General features: G+C 49.9%; 1 protein-coding gene across 1 annotated transcript; it reads left to right on the top strand.

The window, feature by feature from the left end:
* Positions 1-2,112: 2,112 nt before the first annotated feature.
* C23H6orf89 (chromosome 23 C6orf89 homolog) lies at positions 2,113-24,183 on the top strand. The gene is made up of 8 exons (XM_063418409.1): positions 2,113-2,241; positions 5,599-5,806; positions 7,172-7,337; positions 18,933-19,087; positions 19,397-19,518; positions 20,558-20,684; positions 21,384-21,507; positions 21,871-24,183. Exons 2-8 carry the CDS (start codon positions 5,618-5,620, stop codon positions 21,954-21,956), a joined length of 969 nt encoding a protein of 322 aa, XP_063274479.1. The 5' UTR covers positions 2,113-2,241; positions 5,599-5,617; the 3' UTR covers positions 21,957-24,183.
* Position 24,184: the final 1 nt, after the last annotated feature.

Genomic DNA, 24,184 nt, shown 5'->3' with positions numbered 1-24,184 from the left:
AATCCTCCTTGGAAGCTGAGAACCCACACGAGCTTCTGACAAGTTGGAACAGATCTTCAACCACAGCTTTCAGTGCTCCAGCCATGGGATTTGGGTTTTGCCCAGGAGTGTCTCCCAGTATTTCACCCCATTTCCCTGGAAAGACAGTAAAACTGAGATGAGGAGACAATCCCTGGGCTGGGGTTGACAGGGCAGGAAATCCAAACCTGAGCAGAGGAAGTCCTTTTTCTTGCAATGTTTAACTCATCTGCAGAACTCAGCGCTGTAGGAAGTTGTTGAGGCTCAGAACTTAAACAAGGTTGAAATTTGAACAAGGTTGCCCTAAAGGGACCTGGTCTAGTAGAACAGGGGCAGTGGAATGAGACAATCTTTAAGGTTCCAACCCAAACCTTTCTAGGATTCTATGAAAATCCATCAGAGAGACACCAAAAATATCCATCATACCCACAATCAAGGGCTGGCTGAAAATATGTTTAATTGCAGTTAAGGACTGAAGCTCATGTCTGAGAGTAGGGTGAGGCTGAGACCCCTCACTCCTGCATTCTCCCAAGCATGAAAAATGCCATGGGTGCATCCAGGGACCTTCTCTTGCCCCATTTGCAGCCCTTTATTCCTCGAGGCCTTTCCCACAGGTTTTTAGGGCTTTCCCACATTTTTTTTAGGGGATGTTAGCCCTGTGCTCAGCGCTTGTCACTTGACCTGTGGGAATGGGCACCCATGTCCTTCCCCCAGGGGGCTGGGGATAAGTGGGGTCCAAGGGGACACTGTGGGGGTCTCCCAGGGGATGGAGAGCCTGGAGAGCTGTGGGGTGATGCTGGGGTGACTAATGGGGTGCTGGGGGGTGCAGGGAGGTGTTAGGGATGCTGTGGGATGTGGCTGTGAAAGATTTTGGGGGTTCTGGGGGTCTTGGGTGTGCAGGAAGATGCTGAGGGTTCATGTGGGTGCTGTGTGGGATGTCTTTAGGGGCTGGTGGGGGGCTTGGGTGTTTCTTGTGGGGTCTGTGAGTGATGGGGGATCAGGCAGGTGCTGGACCGTGGTCTGAAGGTGTTTATGGGCTCAGGTAGGTACTGGTGGGGTGTCTGTGTGTAATGACAGGGTCAGGCAGTTGCTGGGGGTGGTCTCAAGGTATTTATGGGCTCATTTGTGTGCTGGGAAGGGTCTTAGGGGTCCTGAGGAGCTCTGATGATCCAAGGGAGGCTCAGGCTGGTCTGGGTTGAGGATGATCACAGACTGAGATGGGTGCTGGATTAGATCTCCATATTCTGGGCTGAAATGCGTGCAGGGAGTCTCAGTGGGGCATTGGAGGTGCCAGCGGGGAGGGGTGTGGGTGTTGGGGGGCTCCAGGGAGGTGCCAGGGTGGTTGGGGTTCCCAAGGGATGTTTGCAGCACTGGGAGGCCCTGGGGCCGAGCTGGGTGTTGGGGGTTCCTGGGGATTTTTAGGGGTCTCGGGACAAGTGTTGGTGGTTCCAGGGCAGTATTGGGGGGTCCTGGGGGGTGTTTGGGACAGTGGAGGGACTGGTGTTGGTGGGGTTCTGGAGGGTGTTGAAGCTTCGGGCTGAGCAGGGTGCTGAGGGCCCTGCGCGGTGCTGGGGCTGGGCCGGTGTTGAGGGTCCTGGGTGGTGTGAGGGGTCCCGGGCAGTGCTGGGTCCCCGGGCGGTGTGTGGGCTCCCCGGGCAGTGCTGGGTTTCCCGGGCGGTCTGGGGGTTCCCCGGGCGGTGCTGGAGTACCCTGGGCGGTGTTGGGGCTCCCTGGGCAATATTCTCGTGGCGGTGCTGGGGTTCCCCGGGCAGTGTTCCCCGGGCGGTGCACGGAGCCCGGGCGGTGCTGGGTCCCTGGGCAGTGTTCCCCGGGCAGTGTTGGGGCTTCCCGGGCGGTGCTGGGGCTCCCTGGGCAGTGTTCCCCGGGCGGTGCACGGAGCCCGGGCGGTGCTGGGGCTCCCTGGGCAGTGTTCCCCGGGCGGTGCACGGAGCCCGGGCGGTGTTGGGGCTCCCTGGGCAGTGTTGGGGCTCCCCGAGCGGTTTGGGGGCTCCCCGGGCGGTGCTGAGTCCCCGGGCGGTGCACGGACCCCGGTTCGGGCCGGGCCGGGCCGGGCCGTGCCGGAAGCCGGAAGCCGGGCCGTGCCCGCCCCGCCGCGGGAGGAGCCGCGGCCGCAGCCGGAGCCGGAGCTGGAGCTGGAGCCGGAGCGGGGCGGGCGGGGCCGCAGCCGGAGCGGGAGGAGCCGCCGGGCGGGACGCGAGCGGGGTGAGGCCGCGGGCGCGGGGCGCGGGGGGAGCCGGAGCGCGGCCCCTCAGCTCGGGCTCGGCCTGAGGGGGCTCCCCGGCTTGTGGAGGCCGGGGGTGGGAGTGGGGGTTGGGGGTGTCCTGCTTCAGCTTATTGATTTATTTTTAAGAATAACTCCCTGGCTGGGGCTGCTCTGGAGGCCGTGGGGCTGTGGCCGGGTGAGGATCCCTCCGGAGGGGTTTCAGCGCAAGGCCGGGACCTGCTCCCCGGGCACGGCGAGGGAGGCGGCATCAAGAGTGTTAAAGCAGATGGGAATATATTTTTATATCTATATCTATGTACATCATTGTAGGTTCACCAGCAAGGCGAGCAAGCTTTGCCTTTTAAAGACTCCTCCAGCACCGTTCCTGTCTAAATATTTACCTTCTAAAGCCTTGGACTAACAGCCGTGGGGTCTGTGGGCAGAACTGGGCTCTGGGGTGCAAACCCGGCGAGCCAAGTGCCATCACTGATTCTGTCTGTGGAGAGAGCTGCTGTTTCCTCCCAGGGTGGTGGAGTTCATTAAAAAACCAGAATAACATACGGGTTCCTCGTTCAAAGGCCTCTCTCTCTCAGGGGTTTGCAAGGGATGAGCCCTGCTCAGTGTGTGTGTGGCAGAGAGGGTACAGTAGCCTGTTGTTACTGTTTTGTCGCTTGTATCGGAGGCATAGGAAGGGAAATAATGGGTTGTTATTTATTTTTTAAGGCCTCGTCTGTTCTCCTAGCAATGTGGGAGCATAATGCCTTATTTCCTAGATTGAAGATTTAGTTACTCTGGAAGATTGAGTTACTCTTGAATTTGTCAAGGAGCTGGATTGAGTTTTCAGTGTCTGTGATTTACAGGAGTTGTCTACAAAGGTGTTTGCTCAGAGTGGAATGTAAATAGAGAGGGGTGGGAACTGGGATATACCTCCGTGTTGTATTTTAGCAGGATTTTTCTGTTGTTTGGAAAAGGGGAAACCACACTATTTGACAGCATTTCTGTGGGGATGTTTATTATAAGTGGTTCCAGGCAGATCCTGCAAGCAGGAGAGGCTTGTTGAATCTGCTGGAATTCTGCACGGGACAGCTTCACAGGGGAAAGCTTTGGCACTCGGGAGCCAGAGGACACTAGATAATCTTTCAGACCACTTAGCACACCACTTACTGTGTCCAGGCAACTAGAGTAACCAGAAAAGCTGGAGGGGGCGAAGAAAGGCCTTTAATATCCTGCAGATGTGCTGGCTCTTGCCTGTTCCATGAATCAGGATATTGCATGAAAGAGTTAGTAAAGCAATGGCTTGTTTTTATTGTCACGTACGTGGCAGGTGCTTTCCAGATGAGAAGAAAAAGTCCTTGTCTTGGAGTGGTTAATATGAGATATTATTGACCCAACCTGCTTTGCTTGCCCATGGGCCTCTTCAGGTGGCAAGATCTGGGACAAATATTTGCATGGAACGCAAGGAATGTTGGTAGAAGAGGGCCAGGAGCTAATTAACCTGGCAATGTAGCGCAGTATGTTCTCAGGGTTGGGTTTTAATTTGGTATTTTTACTATTTTGGTGTTTCTGTGGCTGTGGCTAGAAATTTGACACTGATGTTAATATAACATCTGACATTAACTGCTGGAGTTGAATGCTTAGGCAACTGCTGACCAAACAAATCAGGGTTATTTTAATTTTCCTGACCTGGTGCTCCATGTGACCACATAAACAAGTGTGCAAGGGCAGAAAAGGGGAGATCTTGTGGGGAGAGGAGCAATTGCTGAAGCTGGTAGTCCTGTGAAACCTGGGGGTTTTTGAAAATACACCCCAGTGTTGCATTAAAATGAAGATATTAGAATTGCCCTTGCTTGAGTTGTGACTCGTAGGAGCCCGTGGTTTAGGCAGGGAGAGCTCTCAGGCAAATCAGAGTTCAGATCTGAACTTTGTCATGGCTCTTGTTCTATCCATACACAGAGTTATGGCTGGTTTGTGCTGTGGGAGCAGCCAGAACAAATTACAGCTGAGCAAATCTAAGTTTAGGTGGCTTGTTACTCAGGCTGCTCGGTGTGTGCTCAGGTGAGCACAGCAGGTCTGTGCTTTCCCAGGCAGGCTGCGTGCAGAGCCCTGCGAGCAGTTTCAGTTCTCACAGTGCAGGGACAGAAGTTGGGGAGCAAAGTGGTGAATTGGATTCATGAGCTGGTTCCTGGGGCCAGGAAACTGTAGAGCAAAATGGGGACAGGAGCGTGATTTCAATTTTCAGCTGTGATTATCCATTGTGTTTCTGGTTTTTTTATGTGGTGATCCTCAGGCTGTGCTCTCAGGGCAGAGCACTGCTAAACTCTCTCCCAGTTGGCCCAGTTTGATCAGGTTAGTGTTACCCAGCTCAGAAACAAGAGGCAAAACAAAACTCTACAGATTCTGCCTTTTCCCCCAGGCAGTGCCAGTGTTTTTCCCAGGCAGTGGGAAATTTTTTTACAATGTGATTCTCACATTGGCAGCTTGTACCTTTTCCAGCAATTTCTTTACATTTTTTCTTGAACCCATCAGCTGCTCTCAAAGAGCCCTTTGTGGCAGAGTGGAAGTGGTAGAGGAATATACTTTTTTTTTTTTTGCAACTTAATGTTGATCTGTCGTGGGTGTGTCCTTATAAGTGTGAAATAATTTGCTGTCAGATGCCATTTTGTCACCCAGCACAATGCAGTTCTTGCTGGGATATTTAGTTCTGTGGCATCTCTGACCTGCAGGCCAACTTGGAGAGGAAGGTGGGGGCTTTGTTGCCTGCAGAGCAGCTGCTCTCACGTTGCTGTTACTCAATAATCAGTTGGCCTGGACATCAGGTTGCGAAAATTTAAACAAACTGTAAACTGCTGAACTTTGCCCCACACATTCTGCTTGTGTCTCTGTCCTGTCCCTGTTGCTGATGGGGGATTTAAGGAAAACAAATCTGGGTTAAAATAAGCGAGTGAAATTATAGCACAGGAGGGCTTAGCGGGGCTGCTGCGTGTGATGATCAGCTTTGTATTGTTGGCTTTTGTACTCGGTGAGCAATTGCTTTACGGGATGGATTCATTTGGAGCAGATGAATAAATGGAGTTTCATTGATTTCTGGGAAGCTTTGTTCATTTACATAAGCTGCGAATCTCAGCCGGTTCTGCTCTTGTCAGGAAATTTCACGGCTCCTTTGAGTCGGTGGGAGATCCTGAGCCAGCAGAGACTATTAGGAGTGCAGCTCCACGTTGTGCTGTTGGCTGGGAGCAGGTTTGCTCCAGAGGAGCCTTCCTGCTTTCGTGGGCACTGCCACATTCCTGGGATGGCTGTGCACACGCTGCTGTTGGGTTGTGCAGCCCATTCCTGTTAACAAACCCATCTCTCCTCAGGGATTTCTCCTGGGAGGCCATGGAGCTTTCGGCCAACGAGCTCAGCATCTATGACAAGCTCTCCGAGACCATTGACCTGGTGAGGCAGACTGGCCACCAGTGTGGCATGTCAGAAAAAGCCATTGAGAAGTTCATCAAGCAGCTCTTGGAAAGAAACGAACCCCAGAGGGGCCCTCCACGGTACCCTGTCTTAGTGGCTCTCTACAAGGTAAGACAACTTTGGTGCCTGAACACAGCATTTGAGGGTCAGGGTTCTCCTTTGCACCTGAGCTTGTTACTTCCCATTGCACTTTCTTGATGAATTTTCCAAGATCTGTACCTAAAAAGCTGTGAAGTGTAGCTTCCTTCCTTCATGCTATGAGCTGCTTTGACAACAGGAGACAGCTGCCCAAAATTTGAAATTGCTCATGTGTGCTGTAAATTCACATTGTCAACATCTTCCTCTCCCATAAATTATTAAATAATGAGATTTGGATTGATTTTTCAGACTAAGATTCCTGGTGCTGGCATCCTGAGTGGAAATGTGAGGAAGGAAAGAGATTCTTGAAGTTCAGGGTTGAGTAATGAAGTGAACATGGCTCTGTTTCTGACCCTGCCACAAACTTCTACATGTCTTTATTCTCCTTCTGGTCTATGAAATAAATCTATTATCATCATGCTTGATGGTAGAAAAATGTTTTAAAAGCCTTAACTAAAAGATTCTGTAAACACTTTTGCAAAGTGGGTGAAAGGATGTTATTGTTAGGTAGGTTTAAGATCATTCAACCCTAGATTGGTTTGGGTTGGAAGAGATCTTAATGATCATCTAGTTCCAAGCCCCTGCCATGGGCAGGACACCTTCCACTAGACCAGATGTTTCCTTCAAGTCTGAAAAGCTTCCCACTTTGACATAATATTCAGTAATACTTTAGTGTCATCTCTACAAATCCATTGCAATGGGGTTTATTTGGAAAAAATTCCAGCTCTCTTCCTCGTGTCCTATAAAAAGCTGTAAAATGAAGCAGGAGAACAGGAAACTGCAAATTTGAACTTTCAGCTTCTGTTCTTGCTTTTGCTGTTGATTCAGTTTGACTTTGGCCGGGGGAGAAATACGTCATGTCATCTTTTAAAGGCTTATTTGGGATTCTGGTATGGAGGAGGGAGCTGGTGCCAACTCTGCCAGAGTGTTTCGAGGCTTGACGGATGTTTGCAAAAGCCACGGGGTTTTCCTTGTGTAAGAGGCATGGCAGGAGTGCAAGCTTTTATTTGATTAGGTAGGGAGGAAAAGGAACTATCTGTAGATAATCCTCATTGATCTCATGCTGGATTATTTGCAGTGCTAAAACACAGGAACAGAGTTGTTTGTGTGGCTTGGGTTTGAAGGCTGCTTAATTTCATCCTTGGACAGCCCTACTAATAAAACTTGGTGTCAGCTCTGTGTACATAAATAGCACTGCAGCTGAACGAGGAGACACAGCAAAAATACAAGTGTTCATGTTGTGGTGCACAGCCACAGCCCTTCGATAGCAGCAGAGGGTGTGAGGACACTCAGCTCCCTGCAGTGTGATTAACTCGGTGCTGTTTTCCCTGGCAGGGCCTGCTCACGCTGGGCTTGGTGCTGCTGACTGTGTACTTGGTGATCCAGCCCTACAACCCGCTGCCGCCCGAAGCGCCGCTCTCCAGAGCCCAGGCCTGGGGCTCCCTCGTCGGCCACATCCGGCTGCTGTCCCTGCCCATTGCCAAGAAGTACATGTTGGAGAGTAAGGAAACGTTTTCCCTGCTGTAACATAAGCCTAGCAAGAAATACCAACTTAAATATCAGCCACGCGAGTCACTCGAGCGTCTCCAGGGCACCACAAATGTGTTGCTGGCTTGGCATCATGGTTTTGTCTTTTCCTACCACTGTACTTAAAAATAGCACCCTGAGTTCTGGTGTCATGAGGACTGAAGCATATTTTATCTCTAACTGGATAATTTTGTTCTTGCACATTCTCTTTTCCTTGCTTTTAACACCTCGGGTCTTTCTTCCACAAGAGTTCCCTTTCCTCTAGAAATCTTTGCACTTCTGAGAACCAGAACTGAGCTAGCTCTGCTGGGGAAATGTCACCTTTTCTTGGTTTTTCTCAGTAAGGCAAAACCAATTTCTCAACCAAATTTTGATATCTGTGAGCAAAGTGTAAAACCCTCAGCTTGTGGCCTAGTTTAAGGGAAAGGAGTTTTTGCCAAGTGGCAGATTGGGAAAGGCCTGGGGGATTGAGTGCTGTCATGTTTATGTGACATTAAGGGCAGTGTGTGTGTGTGAGGAAGTCAGATAAGGGTTCCCTGTGAGGTGATCTCATCACAGGAGAGCAACATCATAGATTTTCCTAGAATGGCATAATAGAAGTGGAAAAGTTTGGCTATTTCTCATTCTTGGTTAATCATTTCACTGACTTAGACTGGCAGGTGGGTGCAAGCCTGGGGTCTGCCTCTGCTGGAACACAAAGACTGTCAGTGATGATAAAGCTGGGAATTATTTTGAGCAGGGTTGTGGCACAGTGTTGATGGTCTGGCAGCTCACTGTAAAAACAAACTCCTGTAGCCGTGCCCTTGTCAGGTTTATATTTAGCTTGGGCACCTCATTGTGCTGGGGTTGTCTGTGTTGGCTCTGACCTTCCTGCCAGAGCTAAAAAGGGCTCCCTGAAATGCCAGCACCATTCTGCATTCTCTCCCTCCCTGTTTTCCGATGACGCTGACATGGGATTTCTGCTGATTCCAATTTGTATGGGTGGGACAGGGTATCCCCCATTGTTCCTCTTCTTTCTCGTACATTGGGATATCTCTGGGAGTGAAAAACAAAGGTGAGGAGATGGCTCTGATAAGCACTTGACATTAGCAGCCTGCTTATCTCTTGCATTCCAGCTTTTCCACGGGTGATCGCCCCCCTGCTCCTGTACTGAGCTGGAATCCAGTGGGAATTTTAATGCTCATTTCACTTTTCATGGGGGCCAGGAGTGACAGGACAAGGGGGAATGGCCTAAATTTGGAGGAGGGCAGGTTGGATGTTAGGAGGAAATTCTTCCCTGTGAGGGTGGGGAGGCTCTTGCACAGGTTGCCCCCAGCAGCTGTGGCTGCCCCATCTCTGGAAGCTTTCAAGGCCAGGCTGGACAGGGCTTGAAGCAACCTGGGATAGTGGAAGGTGTCCCTGCACATGGCAGGGGCTGAAGTGAGATGAATTTTAAGGTCCCTTCCAACCCAAACCATTCTGTGTTTATGTTGTATTTGTTCAGGCAGATTTTGTCTGGAAAGTTGATAGGTTCTTCCTTCAGATACTATGGGGTCTCTTTAGATGAGAAGAGCCCAGGGAGGTTCCTTGGCACAGCAAAAGGTTTGTAGGACAAAGGCTGCCTGAAACCCTTAAAGAGATGAGCATCTCCTTGTAAAGATAAACAAGAGCAGGAGCAGTTCTGGTCTACCTTTGGAAAAACCAGCTGAATGATGAGGAGGTGAGGAAACATCCAGAGGAGCAAGGGAAAAGGGAAAGATGGATGGATGGAGAGGAAGGATGCAATGTTGTTATTTAAATGCACATAAAATCCCTCGTGCCTCTGCAAGTCCTGTAAGTCTTCAGAAGCGATGAGCAATAGGGTGGGCAACAATCCAGTTCTGGGAAAAAGAGGAGAGGGGGGAAGCAGATCCTGCTCTCTTTTCCACAACATTAGGTTGTGGTAGAAGCCACAGCGTGTCCCCATTAACAGATTGACTGGGGTTGGCTGGGGTGACTTTGATCCTGCCTCGGCAAAAGGAACTGGACAAGACCCTGGCTATTTGAATGGGAGAGTGCAGCACCCAGCCTGAACCTTGGCTGGGTTCCTGTGGGAATCCCTCATGTCCTGGCTTCCCAGCAGGCAGCTGCAGCCACCGACACTGTCCCAGTGACACTGGTGTCACCGTCACAGCCTGCTGCTGAGAGGACACTGGTGAAACCATCCAGCAGGGATCTGCAAGAGGGAGTTCCATGGCTTGGGGCTGAGTGCTCTCCCAACCCTTTTAGCCCTGCTTTGTGTGTGTTGTATTATTTTGCCCCTAATTTTGGCCTTGTGGTCTGCTGAAGGGAAGGGTAAAGCTGGGTCTTGTGTCTTGTTTGTTGATGTAAGTCCAGGAGGTCTTGTAGGCAGGTCTGGTGTTCTCTGATCACAGGATCCCAGAATAGTTTGGGTTGGAAAGGACCTCTGCAGGTGACCCAGTCCAGCCCCACTGCCAAGGCAGGGTCACCTGGAACAGGTGTGTTTGGAATGTGGACAGAGAGGGAGACATGACCTCCCTGGGCAGCTGTTCCAGTGCTCTGCCACCCTCCATGGAAAGAAGTTCTTCCTCACGTTTTAGTTTGTGCCCATTGCTCCTCGTCCTCTTGCTGGGCACCATGGAAAAGTCTGGCACATCCTCTTGGCATCCCTTGGAGATATTTATATGCATTAATGAGATAGAAGGGATGTTTGCACTGTGCCTGAGCAGCAGAGAAAACCACTAATGAAGGGACTCGACGTACAGACTCCTTTTCCTTTCCCTATGTAGGTTCTGGGAAGAAAATTTTGAGGGGGCTGAGGATGGAGCTTGGAGCTCTCTGTGCTCGGGCAGCAGTTCAAAGCCAGCTCGGGCTGTTCCTGTTGAAAGCCACCTGTTGTCAGCTGAGGCTGCCGTGGCCCACCGGCAGTGCTGGCACACGTTGCGTGGTGTGGACACGGCCCAGCCCGGCGTGGGCACACGGGTGGTCTGGCTCCTTCCTCTGTGCTGGGCAGGCAGGGGCAGCCTGGGCTGTGCTGTCCCTCCTGAGCTTTGGGACAGCTTTCCTGTGTCCGGGCTTGAGGCTGGAGCTCGGTCTGCTGGGAGGTGTGGGCTGAGCAGCCAGGTTTGTGTTGCAGAACAAGGGCAGCTCAGTTGCTGGGTTTCCCCTGAGAGCCAAGAGCTCCAGTCAGGTGGTGGTGAGGCTTTGGGAGGTGCAGAGGTGCAGGATGTGCTCCCCGCTCCCTCCTGCTCATGGTGACGTGCCCTCCATCCTTGTCCCTTCCACCTGAGAGCTGTTCTGGGTGACAAGGGCTGCATGTCTGTCAGTGGCTGTGGGTGGACCTTTGAGCAGCCGAGGTGAGGAGCAGCATCCACAAAACTCTCTTGCATTGTTTATAGGATTGAGTCCAAAGTAAATTTCCTTTTTTGCCTGTCTCTGTGCTCTCTTTCTTGCTGACTTTTCCCCCCGGATCAATTCCCGTATTAAACCTTATGTTCCCAGCCTTTGTTCCCTGATAGCTGACTCTTAGACCCTTGGGTCTGTGCCTCTCTTCCAGCTGTTTTCCCAGGGCAAGGTCCCTGTGGTTGGGGGAAAGGTCTGTGGAAATGTGGTTTGCATTTACTCTTCCTGAGCTGGTGTTTATGCAGAGCTTGTGAAAGCCCCGGTGCTGGGTCACGTTGGCTGCTCTGGGCCTGTGGCTCTTGGCACATCAGCCCTTCCTTTATAACCCAGAGAGGCAGGGGGCTGTCAGACCTCTGGGTCTGCCTGCTCTAAGGAAAACAGTGTATTTTGATGAGCACATGGGTTAACTCATGGCTATCTAATACTCTTCAGTAGAAAAACTAGAACCTGTGCATTGTGGATTCATTTCTCACCTTGGCTGGGATGGACAATTCCCTCTGTGTTTCAGTTCTCTGGTGCAAAATAGGGGTACGAGTGCTCCTCTCTCCCTGCAGGCATTAGGAGGTAATATATGAGCTCTCAAAGTCTGCAGTAAAGCCAAATGAAAAGGGGTTTTCTATGCTTTTAACAGAAATTTTAAAACCACGCTGGTGGTCACTCTACCTGATTTTTGTTCCCCTCACAACTGTGTCATCCCTATAGCTTTGTTAATATCTAAGTATGATTTTTGATGTCAGCTGGTTGGTAACTGTTCCCTGCCAGCCATGCAATGATGTGATGAGCAGAGCATTAAGCTGCTCTCACATTAACTCCTGTGTCTGGCCATGGTAAGTTCAGTCCTTGCAGCTCAAAAACCTCAGCAGAGCAGGTCTGTCAGTGGGGAACAGGCTGTGGCCCAACGTGACAATTTGCACGTTGTCCTGGTAGCAGGGGTTGTAATGACCTCGAGGAGAATCCAGCTTTGCTTTTGATAATGACACTCATCCTGCACAGCCCAGAATCAGCCGGGTCAGTAACTGCTCAGCACACCTGAAATCAGACAAAGCACACATGGATCTCAGTGCTGGAAAAGAGAGCCTGTGCAAGTTATCCCCAGCTCGGAGAAGAAGTGTTAAATACCCTTTTTGCCTCGACCAGGAGGGCTAAAATCATGTTTACAGGTTTATATGTAATTATTGTAGAGAAAGGAGCCCAGCTGGAGGAGCAGTGTTTAGCAACACCTTGTAAATGGCCTGTCACTTTGTTACTAAAGCCTGCTGGGTGCCAGAGCTATTTGTGGGGCCGGGTCACAGCAGGCTGGGTTACTGGGGGAGGACAGCAGCTGGTTACTGGGAGAGGGCAGCAGCCTCTGCCTCTTGGCTGGCCCACCTTGGGTTTAGCTGGAGGCTTGCCTTGGCACTTGGCCAGCTCATGTCTCTTCTCTGATCTTAACCCTTTCCAGGCAAAACATTTTTCCCTGTGCTTTTCTCACTCCAGCCCTGGAGTGTTTTTATCATTGGCACAGCTTTGTGCAGAAGGGAAGCATCCAGCATGCCTGCCTTGCATGGAGACTTGCTGCTTCTTGAGAGCAGTGTGGGCACCCAGGGGTTCATCCAGCCTTTCCCATGGCTGGGCACCCAGGGGTTCATCCAGCCTTTCCCTGTGAGCTGAGCACCCAGGGGTTCATCCAGCCTTTCCCTGTGAGCTGAGCACCCAGGGGTTCATCCAGCCTTTCCCTGTGAGCTGAGCACCCAGGGGTTCATCCAGCCTTTCCCTGTGAGCTGAGCACCCAGGGGTTCATCCAGCCTTTCCCTGTGAGCTGAGCACCCAGGGGTACATCCAGCCTTTCCCTGTGAGCTGAGCACCCAGGGGTTCATCCAGCCTTTCCTTGTGAGCTGAGCACCCAGGAGTTCATCCAGCCTTTCCCATGGGCTTTGCAGCTCATGCTCGCTCTGACCCGTGGGGCTCAGGGATTCCTGAGCCCAAGGAGCATGGGCCTGCTCTGAATGAAGGGTTGCACAATAAGGCTGCTTGGGAGGTAAGGCAGGGTCTGATTTCTAACTTGTTGCCTCTCCTCTGGCTCTCAAAGGATGTTACTTTTTATTCTTTTTTCCTCTAAGCAGAACTGAGCTGGTTTTTGCTCGTTTTAGTGCGTGTTCTCGTGCACCCGCTTTGGGGGCTGAAGCATTTGGGGGGGGTTGTGGGTCACAGCATGTGCAGGGCTCCCTCCCATCACTGCACAGCTGCCAGTTTATCTGATCTTTTGTGTGTAAACAACCCTTTTATGATATAACCTAAGAGCAACCAGCAGACATGTGTTGGCTCGTTCAAAGGGGAAAGAAACGGCTGACTTTGCAGGGCAGGGTGGTGCCAAGCTGTTCATACTCTCTGTTACTTTGGCCTTGGTTCAGCCAGTGCGCTATTTATTTGGGTTAGCTGGGAGTAAACTAACCCCAACCCATTGTGGTGCTGTGGAAATACTCTTACTTCTGTATTGTGAAGCCTCCAAAATTTCTTGTCTCCTCCTTTGCAGAGTGAATCCTTCCTTTGGATTCGCCTCCCTGCAAAGAGCATCTGCCATAGGTGGTCTCTTGCAGAGGCATTTAGCAGCCTGGCAGAGCTCTCTGTGCACTTGTGACACAGACATGTCAAACCTTTTACAGGCTGAGGCCACCATCAGGCAGGTGACAGCAGCTGGGAGGGGTTTGTTTCCAAAGCTGTTCCTCTGAGGCAGATTGCTCATGCAGCACAAGCTGTCGCTGGGGCAGGTAACCAGAGGTGCAGCTGCAGTGGGCTTTGGATGCTTTCCTGACAGCTTGGTCCCTGCCTTCCATTGTTGAGACTGGTAGGTGCACATTTCTCCTGGAAATAATGCCCTTTTGCCCCAGTGGACTGTGAATTCCTCTTGGGCTCGGCTCAGCAGACTTGATTTCACAATGTCTGGTTGGATCAGAATCATTTTCATGCTTTGCTCGAGGTTGACTAATGATCCCTGGGCTGGTGGAGCAGCCGTTACCCATTAGCGAGATGAACGAGTAGTTCTTCAAGCTGCTGACTTCTACCCAGAACAACAATAAAGGGGTTCTTGATGGGGTTTTTTGTAGCTGTTATTTTGTTCTTAGCTGTTCCTAAAAATGGTGTGAACTAAACTGGGAGGTACTTTCTTCTCGTGGCATAAATATATTCAGTATACCCAGAGCTACAATAAAAGTTCAGTATGAGGGAGGGGTGAGGATCTTGTGCTGAACAGGGACACTCTTTGTAGTATATATTTAAAACCCCACTGTGATGCAGTCCTTAATCAAGACTTGCAGGCTGTAATTAATAATCCTTATGTTTCCTGCCTGACTTACTTAAGAACCCATCAGTTTAGCCTGACTTTGACATGACATTATAAATGGTCAAATTAATTTTTAGTCTAGTGAAGAATTTTAGCAAGATAGAGTTTGCGAAACAGTGCTTGTGCAACAAAGTGCTGCAAATGCCTCTTGCAAACTGTGCCACCTGGTAACTACAGAGCTTGGAATTCCTACATCTGTAAAGTGAAAAAGATGGGATTTACCTGTGTCATAGGTTGTGATCATGAATTGATGCCTAAATTCTTCCACTAGTCCAGGTTGCTCCAAGCCCTGTCAAGCCTGGCCTTGAACACTTCCAAAGACGGGGCAGCCACAGCTTCTCTGGGCACCCTGTGCCAGGGCCCTCCACCTCACAGGGAACAATTTCTTTCCAATATCCCACCTATCCCTGCCCTCTGGCAGTGGAAGCCATTTCCTCTCATCCTGATACTCCAGGCCTTGTCCCAAATCCCTCTCCAGCTCTCTAGGATCTCCTTCAGGCACTGGGAAAGGCTCTGAGGTCTCCCTAGAGCCTTTTCTTCTCCAGGTGAACAACCCCAGCTCTCCCAGCCTGGCTCCAGAGCAGAGGGGCTCCAGCCCTGGGAGCATTTCTGTGGCTTCCTTGGGACTCACTCCAGCAGCTCCACATCCTTCTTGTGCTGGGGTCCCAGAATGGAGGCAGCTCTGCAGGTGGGGTCTCACCTGAGCAGGGCAGAGGGGCAGAATCCCCTTTTAATGAAACACCCAGGTTTGTACAGTGGACCTACAAGAAAGGGCAGAGAAATGTCTGGGGAATATTCAGTGCACAGCCATTCTTGGGAGCCCTGAGTTCATTTGATGCTTGCTGAAGTTGTTTGAATATTCCTAGGACTGGCCCTGGTGAAGTATGTGATGGGTCTGGGGAATAGTCTCATCCTCAGAAAGAGGAATCTGGGATGTGGAACCAGCCTTTGTGGGTTGTAGAGCTGCTCAGTACATTAGCCAGTCCTCTGGGGAGCTTCCACAGTTACTGTGGGCAATGGCAGCAACAGCCCCTATGGACACAACACCTGGGGGGCTCTGAAGTCCTGGGGGGTCTTCCCTGGGACCAGACTGGCTGGCACTTGCCTGGTGGAGATTGCTTCAGCCCCCTGTGCTAGGGAGCAAACCAGCTTGGTGGGGAGCCAGCAAACTGCCTCAGCACCTGCAGTGCTACAAGCAGGAGGTTTTGTGTTTTGAACACTTTGTTAGGGTCAGGAGCAGCCCTTGGCTCTGTATCCTGCAGGAACAAAAGTTCTCCCTGCTAGAGGCTTCCCTTTGAACCTGCTGCACTGGCAGATTGATCCTGCGCCCTCCATATGGTCCCTGAAGAGAGCAGGGCTTGTTGAGATCCTGCTCTCAGATCCATGTGGGCAAGTTTCCATAAGTTAATTTGCTTTGCTGCAACGGGCAGAAGCAGGGCCAGGTCTTCTCAGGAACCTCGAGTTTACAATCTGATCATCCACACCCAGCATCTCTGGGGCTGTGCACACACACCCCTCTCTAGTGCTGGGGGCAGCCAAAAATTTGGGAGATCCTCTGTGAAAACAGCCAAGAAGGGCGGGGTACTCATTTTAAATTGATGGTGACTTGAAAATTATTTTTCTGCATAGTGGAAAGTAGAGTCATAAACTCCTTGTAGCATTAATCATAGATGTGTTTTAAGGAAAGATTGTTATCTCTTGGTCTGTGCTGTGTTAGCAGCTGAAAGTCCCAGCCCTGGCTCTGCTAGGAGCTCTCCTGACATGAGGGAGAAGGCAGCTTTTGTTCTGGAGAAATAATAACACATAAAAGGGAATATTAGGTGGTTATGGCCAATGGGGAACTGAAGTTCTGTTGAACAAACTGAAGGCTGCCCCTCAAAAATGGGTAAGAAAGCAGAGAGAAGTTGGCCACACTTGTGTGGTGTCGTGGCGACTTGGATGTGTCACTGCCACAGCTGCTCTCCTGCTCTCCAGCTCCTCAGGGATCACTGCCCACGCCCAGCCCTTCAGCGTGTGGATGGGAGTGGATGGGACCATGGTGTGAGGGTTGTGCTGGAGTGAAAAGAGCATCTTCCATTTGCATCCCTGAGCAGCCGTGTGTGCGCACAGACAGCTCGGCTTCCACCAGAACAATCCCCAGGGTGTCTGGGCAGACAGGGTGATAATGTAAAAGGAATGCAGGGAGGGTAAGGAGGGGAAATCAGCATCCTGGGTAAAATCCTGCCCTGGTCCCCAGTGCCAGTTGGCTCCTCCGTGCACCATCTCTCCTCCCGCCCTCCCTGGGAAGGGCAGGCGCTGCCTGTACTTGTCATGCCAGTCACACGCATGCTGGTGCACAGACTAACACCCTCCACAATAAATCTAAAAGATTAATTACTAGGAAAAAAAAAATCCCACAACCCCACTTGCAGCATTTGAAATGCATCTCAACCAGTGCTCTGCTCTGGTTATTCATGGGGAAAAGAAATCACCTCCTGAATCGAGCAATTGAGAATGCAAATATCCCAGCCTGGCTCAAAAGAGGAATCAAGCTCTGTACTGTCAAGCTGATTAGTATCCTGTTCCGTGGGGTACTGCCCTGAGCCCAGAGGGGAAATTTGGGGACAACTATGCTTAATGCTTAGGGATGAGGTTTCTGAGTTTTGCCCAGAGAGAAATTACAGTCTTGCTACGCCCCGTCTGATGACAGACCATAGAGAGATGTTTTCTTGTTCTCTTCACAGCGACTGCCCTTTCTCTGGTGAGATCTTTCAGCCTTTTGTTTCCTGTCACTGACCAGCTGTTTTTTGTGAGTTGAGTTTTTTTGTTGTTGTAAAACTGAAGCTTTCTACAGGCAGTGGAACAAAGATTTTCTTTTTTCTCTTGTGTGCAGGGAGGGAAAGTACATCGGAGCAGTTTCTCATGGGAGTGGGACTTCTGCTTGCAAGAAAGATTTTACACTTTGTTTTGCCTTTTTTTTCCCCTTTCCCTGAAAGCAGTGTAGATGCGTCTTCCAGAAGGACTAGGAATTATCTCCTGATCCCTTTCAGTCCATATCCCAGCAGTAGGGTGGGAAATGCAGCATTTGGGAGTTGGAAATACTCAGCAAGAAAGAAGCAAAATGAATCCCAGTCTGCTCCTTGTTGTTATGTCCCAATGAACATAAATCCTCTGTAACATTCCTCGTGGCCCATTGCAGATGTCAGAGGGGAAAATAAAGCAAGAGCTCTCCTTTGAAGTGCTGTTCATCCCTTCTTAGCCCAGCATGAGTGTGGCTGGAAATTGCAGTGGCAGACAGGTTGTGCGTGGCATTTTTTTTCCCCAAAAAAAGCTGCTGTGCATCTTTGTTTCCCAACTTGATATTTCAGCCAGGCTTCACTCTTCTTTCTCCCTTTGCCATCCCCTCTGTTTTCTGAGTTTGCCTGCAGCAGTGTCCAGGAGACTTTGGAGCTGTTTTGATGTGTGCTGGCAGGGTGGGCCTGTTGGTGAGGACAGATCCCTGGATATTTCACGTGAGATGTGTCCCAGCCTTGGGTTTTTCCTGACCCACCCTCACAGATCAGGCCTGGGATGGGTTTGTTGCCTGCCTAAGTTAAGACTCTCCTGTTGGATTAAGGATGCAGAACCAGGCCTGTCACTGCCATAAAATCTGTGTTTGAAGTGGAATTTCCATTAAGCTCTCCCATTTCTCACAACCTGCTGCTGTATCTCCAAATATAAAATGTGTGTTGGGGGCGTTTAGATTGGATATCAGTGAAAGGTTCTTCCCCCAGAGGATGCTGAGGCACTGAACAGTTCCCCAGGCCATGGGCACAGCCCCGAGGCTGACGGAGCTCCAGGGGTGTTTGGACACTGCTCTCAGGCACAGAGTGAGAGTTTGGGCTGTCTCTGTGCAAGGCCAGGAGTTGGAATTTGATCTTCTGTGATTCTGTAAATTAGAGCCACACCCTTTCAGTGTGATGGCTGCTCTACACATCCTTTAGCACAGAAATGCATGGGGTGTGCAGCACTGTCCTGCCCATTCCCTGCTGCAACAAGTCCCTTCTCTTAATGTTTCTTTGTTTTCTGGGGAAAGCTGTTAAGTTTGAGGCTGGATATAGGCATCAAGTTGTGTTTTCATGTAAAAGTTGAATTTTTGAAGATGTAAACATATGCAGTGTTCATTGTAGGCCAGTTCAGCTGATTGTGGTGTAACAACAGTTTTTGGAATTCAGAATGAATCTGGCTGTGGTCCAGGGGTTGCTTGTGCTGGGACTTTTCTCCCCATTTCATCTTCAAGTCAAAGCATGGGATGAATGAAATGAGTAGCAGCATGTCTTGGTGAAATGTGACATTTCCCCAGCATCTTCTGCACATCAGAGACTGGATAACCATTGCCTGGGACAAAAAGTATTTCTAAATTAACACAGTGGTAGAGAGGAGGGTGATGATTTCAGGTATGTCCTAGCAGGGTTCATGACACCAGTGTAGGAATTATTCCTTCCAACCTGGATCTTTTTTTGTTTACTGGGTGTTATCTCCTTGATAACGCTTTCGGGTTGCTCTTTTGCTTATGGACTTGTTTCAGTTTAATTACACCACATATGATGGTTGCCATCCTTCTGTTGCTCATGGAAGGGTAGCTGAGCCTGTGTGCCTCATGTACAGAGAAATGTAATTTCCATAAGCTCTCCCATTGCTCACAACCTTTAGCTGTATTTCCAAAATGTGCTGGAAACATTCCCTCCAGTTCCCTGCCTGGTGAAGCTGCTTCTTTTTGAGTTACAGCCATCAGAAACTATAAAAAATCTCAGTGTTTCATGTTAGGGATAATGAGTTTATCATTGAATTTGTCTCCTTTCCATTCCATTTTTGCTCTCACTAAACAGGTTTCCCTTGTTTCTTCCCCAGAATGCCAGGACTGGTGGGCAGCAGGTTGCAGACAGAACACTTCCGCACTTCCTGCAAACTGCACAGTCTGTTCTGCTGTGAAAAGCCTTCAGATAGTGACAGACTTCAGAGAGCTCTCAGAAAAGCTCCAGAGGCATCAGCCTTTTCTAATCAAGGTAATGCAGGGATTTGTGAGGCTGGGTGGTGAGGCCAAACTCTTGAACAGCACGAGCCCAAAACCCCTGCCCGGTATTTTCACCCACGAACTCCCACTGCTCATTCAGGACATGTGGCTAAGAGGACATTTCACCCCAATGTAAAGGTGTGGGAGGAGAGAGCTCCCTGCATTGTTCTTCTGACCAATGATCATTGTATTTGGACACTTAGCAATCCACGTGGCTGTTGCTCTTGGATTTTTTCTAGTGGCAGGGAAATGGGAGCAGCCCTGGGGGTGCAGCTTTTATCTTTGTTTCATGTTCTTTAAGACAGGGCAGCATCTCTCCTATGAAGAACTGAAGCATTTTCAGTCCCAGGATCCAGAACTGGCAGAGGTTATAATAGAAGAAAATCCAGCTGAGTTATGGAGCTGCCCATTTTTCTTTCCCTGGTGAGTCAGACAAAACAAGTGATGGATGGACACGTCCTTTCTGCAGGGGTGCTCAAGCTCTGCCTGTGTGAGGCACCAGTGCCTGCAAGTTGCAGTTTAACTGGAGGGAAGGCATACAGGAATGGGTTACAAGCTGCTTCTGCTTGCTGCCACTGGTTTGTTCTGAGGACAAGACTTCTGCACTAAAAATGGAGAGTTGTGGCTTGGTCTCCAGGTATTGCTCCCTTTATAAGATAAAATTAATGAGGGATTGCCTGGTCCTGTTCTTCAGGCTGTAAATCATCTGGGCTGTGATCTGATCACCTGAGGCAGCTGGTTCACATTTCTATCACCTCTGTCTGCTCGGTGGAGATCCTCCACCACTGACGAGATGCCATGACTTCTGTAAACACTGAGTAGTAATGGAAGGTCAAAGAATCCTGCAATTTGTGTTTGGTCTTGTGCAGAAGATATGGTCAGCTCTAATCCTGCCCCTGTTAACCAAAAGCTCTTTGCCAAAGCCTTTAGTGTGAACAATTCAGAGCTCTCTAAAGTCTCAGAGCAAGCACTGATAGAGGGATGGTCAGGGTACAAAAGAATTAATCATGTCAGTCCCCTAGACAGGCATGTAATAATAACAAACCCCACCTGGCCTTTTCCAGTTACATTTCCTGGTGTAGAGAACTGCCTTGGATCCCCCCTGCCTCGCCATGTGGGTTCAGTTGTGTCTGATGCCACTTCTCTGCATCTTTTGTAATTAATGGATCTGCTCAATGACTTGGATCATTTTAAGGGAAAAGGGGAGGGAAATTAAGTTCAGGTATCCCTCAAGATCTGTTTGTTCCTTCTTTACGTGGTCCTGGTACAGGAGCCCAGAGGAAAGTGGGAAGGAGCACAGGTTTAAAGGCTGAGGTTGAATTTTATTTCTCGCTCCCAGGGTTACTTTGTCATGCTGTTTATCAAGCATGAAAGTTTGGCAAGAATTTTATCTGGAAAGCAGCTTTTAAATGCAAACATTATCATTGTATGATGATTCTTTAATATGGGCTGGTTTGTTTAGGAACAAGTCCGTGAATAAATCTCGGATTCTGCAGGAATTTTTCCCTGCTTCCTCTTTGCTGTCCTTCCCCAAGAGAGTGTCCCTAGAGAGCTGCTTCCTCATCCGCCATCCAGATTTGGGGAATAAGGTGAGAGATTCATTCCAGAGACATTTTCTTTCTGTCTGTGTGTTGTCTCCCAGCAGCTCTGAGTTTTTTTGTGGGATTTGCAGGGTATTTTTAGCTGATACAGTCCTGAAAAGGAGCATTTGGGGTTGTATCAGTTCTGTCCACCCCTGTGTAAAGTGGCATCTCAAGGTGACTGTGCCTCCCAGCAGTTGTGTCAGTTGGGGCAGGAGATACCCTGTGCCCATCTCCCTTGGCAGCTGGAGATGTCACAGAAACAGAGGGATTTTAAAGATCATCTTGTTCCAGCACCCCTTGCCTGCTGCATTCATGTGTCTACCCTTGCTCTATAGTTGGGTGAGGTCTTTTTGTGCACAGTTGGGCAGAATTGTTTTAAGAGTTGCATTTTAGGAGCTGTTCTGGCAGAGTCTCACTCGTTCTGAGACACTTCAGGCTGCTGGCCTGATCTCCTCCTCTGTGTTTTCCTGAGTTTTGGGGATGTGCAGGCCCTGCTTTGCCGTGGAGGAGAGGAGAAGCCTTGCATGCAGCTGAGATTGCACCTTGCATCTCAGCTGAGATTCTGTGATCCTCTGGTAACTGGGGGAGCAGCAAATGTGTTTGCTGTGTCTCACCTGCCTGCAAGGCCGTGACTTGTCCCTGCTTTGGGCAGACAGAGCCAAGGAAAGCTGGCCAGGCTTTTGAAATCTTTTCCTTCCATCCTAGAGCTACAGCCTGCACAGCCTCTTCGCTGTTGGGAGTGGGCAGCTCACCCTGACTGTGGCACCTCTGGACACGTGCAGAGGACACTGTGAGATGTTCAAGGTGGAGCTGGAAGCTGGGGATTTGGGTGAGTACCAGAGCTGTGGCGTGCAGGGACTGGGAGAGCCCTTGGAATCAGGAGACTGCTTCCAGCTGGGTTTTTCTGACACCTGGGATGGTGTTTGTGCCATTGTCACCTCCAGGCTGGTGTGTGCCTGCTTGTCACAGCACAGGCAATGATCCTGGTCCTGTTGGAACACCAACACTGGAACACCAGGAGATGCTCAAAGCTGAGCAGTGTGGGTACACAGTGGGCATTACAAACCCAGTGCCCACTGAGGGAAGGGTCTTTCCAAAGGGCTCCAGCATGACCACGTCCCTCTGTGGGAAATGGGAGCACTCATTAAGGATGGGCTCATCTAACAGAGCCTCTCCATTGCCTTTTCCCAAGGTTATGCCAGCGCAGATCACTGGACAATGAGCTTCATGGCCAGAGGGACAGAGCCAGCTGTGGTTTGTGATGGAGCTGCCAGCTAAGGATGGAGGGGTGGGAAAACAGAGCTGTTCCCAGGACAGGAAGACTTTCAGCTTCAAGCCAAGGCAACGTCTTGAGAGGAGCGAGCCGGGGCAACTGGGGCAGGCAGCTTTGCCACCCTGCATGTTTACAGTGTTGAAAAGTGACTATTTTCCTGACCCTTGAGGTAATCCTTTGCCTTTCCTCAAATGTATTTTGGGAGAAGCTCAAGCTATTTATGACCCTCCCTGTCCCCTCAGGTAAGCCCTGGGTTTGCAGCAAAGGGTTTTTTTTCCAGGAGCAGCAGATGGATTTCTCAGGATGAGATTCACCTTGTGTTCTTTGTGGATTATGGCACTTCTGAAACTTCCTGGGGGGTTTGGGAGTGGATGGGGTGTGTGACATTTCTGTACATTCCTCCTGAGGAGGAAGCTTTGAGCCTGTGTAGTCAGGCCAGTTCTATAAAGGGAATTAATTGGTGATGTGTGTCAGCTCTCCCTCACGTCCGCAGCTGTGTGAGCCCTGCAGAGCTGATCTTGGCTCCTGCTCCCGGGCTGGGGAGAGCCTCAAGCCTGAGAGCAGAAACTCTCACCCACTTTGTCCTTCTTGTACCAAAAGAATCCCTTCAGGCCTCTGTGTTGTAATCACCCTTCTGCAGCTCTCTGTCAGCAGGTTGTGAATGAGTCAAATGGTAATTGTGCTTTTCTTCACCTCCACTTCCTTTCTTGCAAAATCACCAACACACGACACACACGTTAGTGGTGCTGGTGGTGCAGGAGTTCTGGATGGAGCTGGGGCTGGGAGGGAGCAGCTCTGTCCAACTTCCACCTCAGACACCAAGGGCTGCACAGCCCTTCTCAACTGCTCTTTGTTTTTGGAGACACTGCCTGCGTTCCCAGCCCACGGTACCTCTGGGAGCACCTGAAACCTCTCTCTTCCCTGGCATATTTTTGCATTGACTCCTTCCAGACCTGGAACTCTGTCTTCAGAATGAACGTTGGTTTTTCCTGGGTCCTTTCCAAGCTGCCTTTGCGTGTTTCCTGCTGCTGGAGCAGGGCTGTCTCCAGTGCCCTGAGAGAGGCTCGGGTTCGGTGTTTGCTCCGGTCCCTTCCAAGTCTGATCCTTTGGGCCTGATCCCACTGCTGAAGATCATTTACAGATGTGTCAGGCTGAACTCATAGGCCAGGGCTGGAGTTCAGGACATACTCTCACACTTGTTAATATGGAGTTGGGAGGGGTTTTGGTTGACAGTGAGTTAACTCTGTTCTCAGGAGCAAGAGCCTTTTTCTCTGTAAATATTTTAGGTACATGTCAAATGACAGATTGGGAAAACGTCTGTCCACCCTTTGTTTTTGAGGAGAATGGGAGCAAACATTGTGCTAATCTGATTAGGAGCTGACAAAAGCTGCCAAGTGGGATGACCAGGTCTGGCTCCTGTACAAGAATAAGGCAGAGGACAGTTCCTGCTCCAAAGAATTTAGTCTGAGGCCTTGACACTACAAACATTTCTATGCATAATCCTTGTTTTTCTCCTGTCAAAACAATGAGAACAAGCCCAGCACCTGTGTTAGTCTGTGCGTGGCCCTCGGTGCTGGACACACACCAGATCTAGTAGAACCAAAGGGGGAGAGTCTTGCTCTCTCAGGATAGAAAAGGACTAATATAATTTGTTACAAAGTATTAAAGGGAATTGGACTAATAAAACTTCCATTAGTATTCTCACTGCTTGGAGTGTATTTCACACTCATGACACTGCATTCAATCTTGTACATGCCAAGACACACACACACATCACCCCTCTCCCTCGTCTTAAAGCCTGGGTCTTAGTTAATGGAAATTTGGGAGTTTGGTGATGGCAGAATTAGGGCCTCATTAGTGACTGTTGCTATTGACACTTTGGCAGCTTCTCAAATCAAATTCAAAGACTGACAAGGTTACTTCACCTCTTACTGGTTTTGTATCTGAACCATTTTTGTAAAGCATTTGCTCAGAGATGCTGCTGGAGCCATTCTTGCTGAGATTGCGGTGGTTCGGTGACACTGTCACTGCTAAGTGTCCTTGACTGTAACTTGTAAAAGAGCTGCGGAGACAATTCCCAAGTGTCTGTGAAATGCCTGGATTTTGAGAGTCACACTTAAGCCATTGTGGCTGTCTGGCTCTTTCGGGAAGAAGCAGAGAAAATGGATTTATTTACAGTTTCTGTTTGGACTGGGGGGAGGAAGGGGCAGGTCTGTGCCTGTTTAGCAGAAGT

The sequence above is a fragment of the Prinia subflava genome, chromosome 23 (genome assembly GCF_021018805.1).
Source record: "Prinia subflava isolate CZ2003 ecotype Zambia chromosome 23, Cam_Psub_1.2, whole genome shotgun sequence".
In the NCBI taxonomy this organism is placed as follows: domain Eukaryota; kingdom Metazoa; phylum Chordata; class Aves; order Passeriformes; family Cisticolidae; genus Prinia; species Prinia subflava.
The sequence above is the reverse complement of the archived record's forward strand: the minus strand, read 5'-3'. Positions and strand labels throughout refer to the sequence as shown.

What these genes read in the sequence shown, in the direction of transcription:
- C23H6orf89 (XM_063418409.1), top strand. Translation starts at nt 5,618, where the DNA reads ATGGAGCTTTCGGCCAACGAGCTCAGCATCTATGACAAGCTCTCCGAG. An exon ending in TCTTAGTGGCTCTCTACAAG is followed by an intron (nt 5,807 to 7,171) that starts GTAAGACAACTT and finishes TTTCCCTGGCAG; the next exon opens with GGCCTGCTCACGCTGGGCTT. An exon ending in ATCCAGATTTGGGGAATAAG is followed by an intron (nt 20,685 to 21,383) that starts GTGAGAGATTCA and finishes CTTCCATCCTAG; the next exon opens with AGCTACAGCCTGCACAGCCT.